Source organism: Copadichromis virginalis, linkage group LG14 (genome assembly GCF_057382275.1).
Source record: "Copadichromis virginalis isolate Kocher_CV1m ecotype Utaka linkage group LG14, C_Virginalis_male_GT1.1, whole genome shotgun sequence".
Taxonomy (NCBI): Eukaryota; Metazoa; Chordata; class Actinopteri; order Cichliformes; family Cichlidae; genus Copadichromis; species Copadichromis virginalis.
The window spans coordinates 20,687,047-20,698,450 of record NC_140631.1 but is presented as its reverse complement, the minus strand read 5'-3'; the positions used below and the strand labels follow the sequence as shown (position 1 = coordinate 20,698,450).

Sequence of the window (11,404 nt, the reverse complement as noted above, 5' to 3'; positions counted from 1 at the left end):
TTCGGTGATTCAAAGCGTCGTTTACGGGTGGACAAAACAGCTGCGTTTTCAAAAATACCCGTGTAGGTGCGGACGTAGTAATTTATTTTATTACTACCTGTAAATTATTGCAGATTACTTGTATTTGCTTAATTGTTTACTAAATGTTTGAGGTGTAAATAAACCGCAATGGAGCAAAATATGGGTGTGTGTGGTTGGAGGATGTGTTTGTGCGCGCAGGGGGTGGGATCTAGTGGGAGAGAAAAAGAATGGACACACGCACACACAGTAGATGTCTAATCTTTACAGTGTATTATGGGTTTTCAGATCATTCTGAACATTAAAGTCAAATTGGGCTCAAATGTAAAATAACATTTTATAGTCAAAGAACAGTTCTGTTTTTATAACAATTATAAAATGTTAGATTTCACAAAGCAACACCGAGTCTAATGCAGAAATGCTTCTGTTCACCAAGCCACTTTCAGGAAACCCTCATAGGCCCAGAGCTTCTTTCTTCACACTGCAGCCCAACAGGACATTTCCAGCATCCACACACTCTCTCACACACGGTGCTGAAAACACAACACAGACATTAAAGCAATGAATGTATGGAGGGAAGACAAAAAAGTAGATTGTAGCATGAAACAATTTTTAAAACATTTTATTCTTTAATTAGCGTGTTACTACCATTCTGAGCACGGAGCCATGAGGCAGCCTTCATAGCCAGAAGCTCCCACTCGTCCTTTGCATCCATCTTGAAAGCATGAAGCCAGATCAGAGCCAGAATGGTGGCCCACACGTCACTGTTGGCCTAATTCAACAAATCAAAGACAATAAAATAAAACAGAGAGGACACACAAAGAAAAGAACCCCCCCCCCCAACAAAACCAACATCCTACATGATTTTACTTTCTACAACCAGTAGTATTAGTTATTTCTGGCTGCTTACTAGTCACAAGGGGTCACCAAGTTGTGTAGCTCTGCAAATTTGATTTGGCAGATTATTACACTGGATGCTGTTCCTGATGTAATCACAAAGGAATTTCTGTCTAGATGTGTGATTACCACCAGTGTTTTAGCTTCTGATATACAGATGTTTATTTTCAAGGCCTACATTTAGTTTGACTTCATTGTCATTTGTTTTTTTGTTGTGTTTTTAATTACATCATGTGTTTCTGTTCAAATCATGGAACATGAGCATGAATAACTAACCCTTTTTTTTTCTTTTTTTTTTGTGTCCCGTTTGGATCTTTAGCCATCAGAATTGTTGTCTTAAGGCCAAGAAAGATGCCAAGCGGATTTATTTTACCAAGTGGATCATCATGGCCTTGCAATATTGGTCCATTTGATTGACCTTTATTATAATTATGTATTTATTTTATTTTTGGTTGCTACAAACGGGACAGACATGACTGGGGGATAGGACAGGGAGAAAGAATGAAAGAAAGACAGGGAGAGAAAGAAAACCAGAGGGGAGAAGAGACGGTGAGAAAAGGGGGAAGTAAGAAAAAATAAATAAATAAATAAAAATAAAAGCAACATAATAAATACAGCACCATCACAATAAACTAGCTAGCAGTAGATAACAGTAGACACTAAATAATAAACGATATTGTGCAGCACGCAAGATAGACAGCGCACAATGTGCTTTGAGGCAGCAGCCAAGAAAGGTGTAGTCCGCGTCTGTGAACACCCGTGTGTACACCTGTGTCGATCAGCATGCTTGTATTCCAAAGGTTTCTCCATGTAACGATCTGCTAGGGAGTGTGGGGAGCCATAGCCACGTCCACCAGGGCATGAAGCAGGTATGGAGGAGATCCAGGCCCCAGATATCCAGAGGCCCCAGAGTACGAGGACCCGAGGAGGACCACCAAAAGGGGGGGGAACTGTGCCACCCTACAATAACTAACATTTAGTGTGTTATTATTGAAAATGAAAACAGTCCACCTTTTCAGGCTTTGACTTTTCCACCTCCTCGCTGGTCTTTCCCAGTGCAGTAGCCAGAGCTGGATCAAGCAGCCAGCAGCCAGACGCCCCCTGCAGGGAGACTAAGTGCAGCAAAGGGTCTCTGGGTGGCTGCTCGGGGGCAGCAGCTGGAAAACCAAAAATGAAATAAAAACTAGACCCGATTATGGTGTTAGATGAGAAGACAGAACTTTATAAACCAGTGCATAAACCACCTTCTTGTAAACTATGCAACAAATAAGCATTTTTGTATTTGAGATCAACATCACAAATAAAATGTTTTCAACAGTGTGAACTTATTAAATAAAAATAAAAGCTGGCAATAACACGCCATCAATTACCGAGGTTTTAATGAATACCATCTGAAAGTAAGTGAGTTGAAAGCTTGATAAATTATGATATAAAGTATGCGGTTCACATGCTTAACAGAGAAAATATATGGCCAATGAATTAAATTGTTTTGATCTGATTTATTGGAATACAAGACTAATTATTCAATGGCAGAAAACTGGATCTCATTATCTAAGCAACTGAACTAAACATTGTACAGTCACTTCCATTCGATGTTAAATTCCCTTCATGTCTACCAAGAATATACATGCTTTTTTTTTCTTATTTTATTCTAACCCTGCAATTATAACTGATGGGTTCACACACATTAAGAAAATAGTAATTTCCAGAGGCACAAACAAACCCTGACATACATGATGTTCCGGACCACCATACCAACTCCTACATGTAACAGCTCACATAATTTCCTCTGTGTCTAACCGTTTGTGTATTCACAGAAATGCCTAAATTACAAGTACAAAACATGGATTCTTACATTTATTAAAATTGGTTTTTCTGTATGTACTCTTTTTATTGCTTGTTTGCTCCTCTAACTGATGCATATATGAAGAAAAATGTGTTCAAAAGGATCGATCCATAAACCTAAACCACACAAGTGTGTACAATGACTTGGGTGTGACTTTTGAAGACTCACACCAGCTTGAATTCACACACAAATACGAAGCAATCTGACCTCACCTAAAACTAATTTCAAAATGCGTACATCTGTACATCAATATGCATTTGCAACCCTTTTGAGACTACGTACTGTCTCTACATACATATGTTACTTATACACATACACACATGGAGGACCACACTATGTGATTACTACCATATGAATAGAAATGTGTTTTACTTACCCATGTCATGTACAACTCCTCGAAAGATAGCCTCTACATCACAAGATTAAAATGATAAAACAAAAGAGGATGGCATGAGATGAAGACATTACATTTGATTTACTTAAGAAATATCAGGCAATATTTCTTGCTTCTGAGGTGATTAGTGACTTGAAAATTATTACTCACACACACACACACACACACACACACACACACACACACACACACACACACACACACACACACACACACACACACACACACACACACACAAATTAAAAAAATAAAATAAAATACATGACTCAACCTTCACTTTCTCTTTAAAGATACAGCCCATTATAACCAGCAGTAATAATGGTCTTATACATAAAGTACTGCATATTTCACATGTGAAATAAGTTAAAAAAACAAAACAAAAAAAACAAAACAAAACATGATGGGTTTTTTTCCACATGTACATCTACACACATCTACACATTTACATAGATGTTTAAATGTGTCATTTAGGTTCTATTTACCCTTGGCAGTTCTCTCACACTTTGCCATGGAGTTGGGCACTATAATGTAAAAAAGAAAGAAAGAAAGAATTTAACACACGCACAAAAAAACACGTCAGCAAATTCTTATGAAACGTACTAAGGAACACTAAATTACTGACCTGTTGATATACAAATACAAAACAAATAGTATAAAAGTATTTAAGTGTATATCATTGTAACCTTTCTAATTAGAATCTTGATTTCTTGGAACAAATATTTTAAAGTCAATCTCACTTTTTGCTTTTAGATAATCTGAACATGACTCAGATATTCTGTCCTTTTATTCACATTCATCGGTCTTTATCTTTAAGGAAAGCAAATTACCATGAGAAAATCAGGTTAATATTTCATGTTAACATGTGATGATCCACATCATACTAAGTTTTCGTCTTCGGAGAGTCTCACAGCAAGTTAAAACATTACTACAATATTTAAATCTAAATGCTGATAAACATCACCTACATTTAAACATTCAAATTTTGGACACATTGACTTATTAAATGATCTCTTTCATTGTTTTTACTCTTTTGTGCAGTGAAGAAGAAATCACTGCATTGTTGAAGGAGCCAAACATACACATACGGCCTTCTCTGAATCTCACAAAGGGATGGTATCTGTCACAGTTTTAATAGGGCCACATTTTAATAAGTTAGATTTCTAATTATTTACTAATTCAGAAAAATACATTTCACATGGAAGGAATCGCAGCTAGATTATGATGCTTGTATGAAAATGTTGTGAAAGTTAGACATTTCATTTGCTGTTTAGATCAGTAAGTCAAGTTAAGCTTCTGAGGTCATTATTGTGACTTGCAGCTTGTCATAAATTGTACTATAAGTACAGTGGTTTGCAAAAGTATTCGCCCCCCTTGAACTTTTGTCAAGGGGGACGAAAATTTTGTCACATTACAGCCACAAACATGAATAAATTTTATTGGAATTCCACGTGAAAGACCAACACAAAGTGGTGTACACGTGAGAAGTGGAACGAAAATCATACATGATTCCAAAAATTTTTTACAAAAAAAAATAACTGAAAAGTGGGGTGTGCGTAATTATTCAGCCCTCTGAGTCAATACTTTGTAGAACCACCTTTGCTGCAATTACAGCTGCCAGTCTTTTAGGCTATGTCTCTACCAGCTTTGCACATCTAGAGACTGAAATCCTTGCCCATTCTTCTTTGCAAAACAGCTCCAGCTCAGTCAGATTAGATGGACAGCGTTTGTGAACAGCAGTTTTCAGATCTTGCCATAGATTCTCGATTGGATTTAGACACCAGACAGGTCAGGGATAAAGTTATTGAGAAATTTAAAGCAGGCTTAGGCTACAAAAAGATTTCTCAAGCCTTGAACATCCCAGGGAGCACTGTTCAAGCGATCATTCAGAAATGGAAGGAGTATGGCACAACTGTAGACCTACCAAGACGAGGCCGTCCACCTAAACTCACAGGCCGAACAAGGAGAGCGCTGATCAGAAATGCAGCCAAGAGGCCCATGGTGACTCTGGACGAGCTGCAGAGATCTACAGCTCAGGTGGGGGAATCTGTCCATAGGACAACTATTAGTTGTGCACTGCACAAAGTTGGCCTTTATGGAAGAGAGGCAAGAAGAATGCCATTGTTAACAGAAAACCACAAGAAGTCCCGTTTGCAGTTTGCCACAAGCCATGTGGGGGACACAGCAAACATGTGGAAGAAGGTGCTCTGGTCAGATGAGACCAAAATGGAACTTTTTGGCCAAAATGCAAAACGCTATGTGTGGCGGAAAACTAACACTGCACATCACTCTGAACACACTATCCCCACTGTCAAATATGGTGGTGGCAGCATCATGCTCTGGGGGGGCTTCTCTTCAGCAGGGACAGGGAAGCTGGTCAGAGTTGATGGGAAGATGGATGGAGCCAAATACAGGGCAGTATTGGAAGAAAACCTCTTGGAGTCTGCAAAAGACTTGAGACTGGGGCGGAGGTTCACCTTCCAGCAGGACAACAACCCTAAACATAAAGCCAGAGCAACAATGGAATGGTTTAAAACAAAACACATCCATGTGTTAGAATGGCCCAGTCAAAGTCCAGATCTAAATCCAATCAAGAATCTGTGGCAAGATCTGAAAACTGCTGTTCACAAACGCTGTCCATCAAATCTGACTGAGCTGGAGCTGTTTTGCAAAGAAGAATGGGCAAGGATTTCAGTCTCTAGATGTGCAAAGCTGGTAGAGACATACAGCTGCCAGTCTTTTAGGGTAATTGCAGCCCCCTCAATTGACTCGGGGGGGCTGAATAATTACGCACACCCCACTTTTCAGTTATTTATTTGTAAAAAAAAAAAAAATGTTTGGAATCATGTATGATTTTCATTCCACTTCTCACATGTACACCACTTTGTGTTGGTCTTTCACGTGGAATTCCAATAAAATTGATTCATGTTTGTGGCTGTAATGTGACAAAATGTGGAAAAGTTCAAGGGGGCCGAATACTTTTGCAAGCCACTGTAAAAGCTTGCACATCTTTAATTGCTGACTAAGGAATCAGCCAATTACAACAACTGTCAAAACAAATACTGCAGCAACTGTGTAGTTAATGTTTGACATTTAACATTTCAAATAAGTGCAAAAACAAATATGTTGGTTTCTTTGTTTTTATTCTCAGAAATGTGTATGTGTAGATGTGTGTTGTCACTCAGCTTTTACTTACTAAAAGCGGATGGAGCAGGAAATGGAGCAGCATCCATGCACACTATATTTACAAAAAAAAATAAAAAATAAAAAATTCAGGGTGAATGATTACAACAGTCTGAACAACACCGCTTTAAAAATGTATAAATCGATCTTAAACAGACTGAGGTTATCAGATAAAAGCCTTCACTTTGGGACACAGCCCATTACAAAGGTTATCCAAGCAAATATTGCAGCTGTTTGCATACAGTATTGCACATCTAACATTTCAAAAAGGTTAACAAGTTAGTCCTCTTTTTTAAAAAACAAACAAAAAAAAAAAAACCTAAAAAAAAAAAAAAAACGCACAAATATGTGGTGTATTGTCATTCACTTTTTACTTACACATTGGCCTGGCCATCTTCCCTATTATGTAAACAAACGAACAGGTCCAGACATTTAATTTCATACTTTTTAACATTCACAGGCTGATATACCAATGCAACACAAATAATACAAACAGTGTTCAAAATATATACAATGTCTATCTGTTCAGTCTGGTTATTCCGTTTTCATGTCGTAACGTTCCTGACATGTCTACCAGTAAAGTTTCCTCACCTGCATCATGTTGTCTGATTGATCCCTGCTGTATTTACCTCTTGCTCAACACCTTGGTTTATACAACTTGTTAATTCCAATTTGTTCTCTAGTGTTTAGATTTTTTTTTTCCCAGTTAATTTTTTTCTCTCATTTTGTGGTCATTCTGCATCAACCACTGTGTGCCACAAAAATCACTCAGCCTCACTTCACCAGGTTATAATAATTTAAAAAACAAAAAACAAAACAAAAACAAAAAAACCTAGAGGATTAGCCAACAATAATAAATAATTAAACTAGTAAAATGATTAAATTCTGATATTACTGCAGTGCCTCACAGGTAGTATTATAAGTCGTATTTAAAGTGTAAAAGATGTTCACCATTATTTTGAAGTGTAAACTCCCATGAAGACAAGATGAAACACAATAGGTCAACAACTGCATAAAAAGTTGAGTACTGACTTATTTACATTGTTTGGTTATACAGAAAAATAATACAAGTACTACAACTATACTACAACAATACTAGCATTATTTAAAGTATATAAGATCTTCATGTGTTTAATCTGTTTTTTCTGTTTTCATGGGAGATAGAATGAACTGCTACTGGATTATAATATTACTGCAGTGCCTCACAGGTAGTATTGTAAGTATTAAAGATGTTCACTAATATCCCAAATATAACAAAACATTTCGAATAAGTTAAAACAGAAATATTTTGGCTTGTTTCTATTTATTGTTAGAAATGTATAGATGTGCAGATGTGTGTTATTCTGATATTCAACTTCTACTTACTACATGCCATGGCGAAGACACCTAGGATGTTAAAAAAAAAAAAAAAGTCAAATATTTCATAAGAATTTGTTAAAAAGAACTTTATGTTATTTTAGGGAAGTAGAAATATAACACAAACACTACAAACAGTATTTGTGATGTGATGCGATGCAATACAATACTGTGGCATTTCAGAACTTATTACTCTCACTTCCCAAATGTGTCTGCAAGTAAAGCTTAGTCTTATTGGTCGCTGCAGCATTTATAGCACTTGTTTATTATCCTTTAAGAGCCAGATTGAATGCTTTTAATTACCCATGGCTGCTTGAGCACACATTGGCATTGATTTACATACTACAGGGAGTGCAGAATTATTAGGCAAATGAGTATTTTGCCCACATCATCCTCTTCATGCATGTTGTCTTACTCCAAGCTGTATAGGCTCGAAAGCCTACTAACAATTAAGCATATTAGGTGATGTGCATCTCTGTAATGACAAGGGGTGTGGTCTAATGACATCAACACCCTATATCAGGTGTGCATAATTATTAGGCAACGTCCTTTCCTTTGGCAAAATGGGTCAAAAGAAGGACTTGACAGGCTCAGAAAAGTCAAAAATAGTGAGATATCTTGCAGAGGGATGCAGCAGTCTCAAAATTGCAAAGCTTCTGAAGCGTGATCATCGAACAATCAAGCGTTTCATTCAAAATAGTCAACAGGGTCGCAAGAAGCGTGTGGAAAAACCAAGGTGCAAAATAACTGCCCATGAACTGAGAAAAGTCAAGCGTGCAGCTGCCAAGATGCCACTTGCCACCAGTTTGGCCATATTTCAGAGCTGCAACATCACTGGAGTGCCCAAAAGCACAAGGTGTGCAATACTCAGAGACATGGCCAAGGTAAGAAAGGCTGAAAGACGACCACCACTGAACAAGACACACAAGCTGAAACGTCAAGACTGGGCCAAGAAATATCTCAAGACTGGTTTTTCTAAGGTTTTATGGACTGATGAAATGAGAGTGAGTCTTGATGGGCCAGATGGATGGGCCCGTGGCTGGATTGGTAAAGGGCAGAGAGCTCCAGTCCGACTCAGACGCCAGCAAGGTGGAGGTGGAGTACTGGTTTGGGCTGGTATCATCAAAGATAAGCTTGTGGGGCCTTTTCGGGTTGAGGAGGGAGTCAAGCTCAACTCCCAGTCCTACTGCCAGTTTCTGGAAGACACCTTCTTCAAGCAGTGGTACAGGAAGAAGTCTGCATCCTTCAAGAAAAACATGATTTCCATGCAGGACAATGCTCCATCACACGCGTCCAAGTACTCCACAGCGTGGCTGGCAAGAAAGGGTATAAAAGAAGAAAAACTAATGACATGGCCTCCTTGTTCACCTGATCTGAACCCCATTGAGAACCTGTGGTCCATCATCAAATGTGAGATTTACAAGGAGGGAAAACAGTACACCTCTCTGAACAGTGTCTGGGAGGCTGTGGTTGCTGCTGCACGCAATGTTGATGGTGAACAGATCAAAACACTGACAGAATCCATGGATGGCAGGCTTTTGAGTGTCCTTGCAAAGAAAGGTGGCTATATTGGTCGCTGATTTGTTTTTGTTTTGTTTTTGAATGTCAGAAATGTATATTTGTGAATGTGGAGATGTTATATTGGTTTCACTGGTAAAAATAAATAATTGAAATGGGTATATATTTGTTTTTTGTTAAGTTGCCTAATAATTATGCACAGTAATAGTCACCTGCACACACAGATATCCCCCTAAAATAGCTAAAACTACAAACAAACTAAAAACTACTTCCAAAAACATTCAGCTTTGATATTAATGAGTTTTTTGGGTTCATTGAGAACATGGTTGTTGTTCAATAATAACATTATTCCTCAAAAATACAACTTGCCTAATAATTCTGCACTCCCTGTAAACAAAATTTTAAAAAAGTGCTGCAAGATGCCCTGGGAAACAAAGTGCTGAACAGGAAGCTCGGGGGTCAAGTTGCTGATTAGGAGGCATCATGTGTGATCGAACGTTGTGTGGATCTGTGATGATGACTCCCCAGATGTTCTTGGAAATCTTCTGGGCCACAGCGGTGGCAGTCACTACTGTGATGACAGGGCCACGCAGACTCTGCTCCACCAAACCCTTGTTTCCCGTTGCACATTGTTGGAGGCGGAGCGGGTGGAGGTTAGATGTGTGCATGGGGACATCCACAAATATCCCATAGTGCCGCTGCGTATTTAAGTTAAGGGAAACACACATAGAATAAAGGCTGCAGTTAGTTGGCACCTGTCGCATCCCTGACTTTGGGGATGAATTGGCTGAGATTTAATAAACTTTTGGGCCAGTATGTTGGGATGTGATCACGACCAGTTGTAGGTTGTAGTGTCTGCGTGGTGCTACGTGGTGACGCGGGGTTGTCCAACGCTGACTCCTGGGGAGAAGTGGTGGTCCTTTTCATGAGGCCCCGCCTGAGTGGATCATTCGCCCCACAGAAGATTTTCCACTGGAGCAGTCTCGTGACGACACCCTACGCTCAGCCTTTGACCAAGATAGTAATTGATGGTCACTTGGTGTGCCCTAAAGCCGTGTGGCCCTACCCGTACTTTGTATCATTGAACGAGTAAGCCGTGACACTCGCACAGAGGAGGAACACACCCAGTTGTTGGTGCTTAAAAGCCACCGAGATGCTGAAAATAGGGTTAATAGAAAAGTCGCACGGCACATAATGTACGAAATGTCACGGTTTGAGGCCTACCCCATGGCCCAGGATAGACGAGCTTCTGGACGAGTTAGGCACTGCCAAAATTTTGCACAATGCTAGATTTAACCAAGGGCTACTGGCACATTCCCTTGTCTGCAAAAAAAGCCTTCTCCACTGTGTATGGTTTGTACCAATTCTTCACACTTTTGTTCGGCTTGCCCAAAGCCCCATGGACTGGGTGGGGCGGCCTCACCTAGATGATGTTATCATCCACAGTAACACCTGGGTGCACATGTGCAGCAGGTGGTTGCGGTCCTGAAGACTCTGCAGCAGGCAGGGCTCAGGGCAAACCCTAAGAAATGTGCATTTAGATGGAGGGAAGTACAGCATCTGGGTTAGCACTTGGGGTGTGGGCAGGTGCGTACAGATGGAGAAGACAACTGCCACTGTATCCTCCCCGCGCCCCAAGACCTAAAAGGAGGTGAGGCAGTTCCTGGGCCTGGTGGGGTACCATAACCAGTTCATGCCTAGTTTCAGTCCTTTGACAGATCTCACCTGAAAGGGTGCCGCAGATCTGATCCAGTGGGTGGAGCAATGCCAAGCAGTGTTTGTGCAGGTGAAAAAGGCTCTCTGTGGGGAGCTACTCCTCCACAAACTTTTCCCTCCCTTTCATCCTGCACACGGATGCCTCGAACAGAAGGCTGGGGGACGCTTTGTCCCAGCAGGTAAGAGGGGTTAACCGCCTTGTTCTTTACATCAGCCGGAAGCAAAATACAGCATGGTGGAGAACGATTGTCTGGTGATCCGGTAGGCAGTCAATTCCCTTCGTTATTACCTCCTGGGACACTCGTTCGCACTCGGCTCAGACCACGCCCCGCTACAGTGCACCTGGGTCACTCGGTGGTACCTGACTTTACAGCCCTTTAGGTTCAAGGTGGTCCATAGGCCACAGATGGTCATGGACAATTTCCTCTCCCGTTTACACAGGGGGAGCCAGATGCGGCCTGGGCCTCAGTCAGACATTG

The 11,404-nt window shown here is 40.2% G+C and overlaps 1 protein-coding gene across 2 annotated transcripts in view; it reads right to left on the bottom strand.

Moving 5' to 3' along the window:
- Window positions 1–268: 268 nt before the first annotated feature.
- LOC146693883 (von Willebrand factor A domain-containing protein 5A-like) overlaps window positions 269–11,404 on the bottom strand; it is a 35,713-nt gene continuing 24,577 nt past the window's right edge. The window contains exons 15-22 of one of the 2 annotated variants that reach the window (XM_085429857.1): window positions 7,701–7,721; window positions 6,714–6,734; window positions 6,349–6,390; window positions 3,638–3,676; window positions 3,138–3,170; window positions 1,927–2,072; window positions 667–790; window positions 269–551 (exon numbers count right to left, since the gene is read on the bottom strand). In XM_085429857.1, the coding sequence (XP_085285983.1) occupies window positions 472–551; window positions 667–790; window positions 1,927–2,072; window positions 3,138–3,170; window positions 3,638–3,676; window positions 6,349–6,390; window positions 6,714–6,734; window positions 7,701–7,721 (506 nt within the window). In that variant the 3' untranslated portion in view covers window positions 269–471. The remainder of the gene's footprint in view (window positions 552–666; window positions 791–1,926; window positions 2,073–3,137; window positions 3,171–3,637; window positions 3,677–6,348; window positions 6,391–6,713; window positions 6,735–7,700; window positions 7,722–11,404) is intronic. The other variant, XM_085429858.1, reaches the window with a different exon arrangement.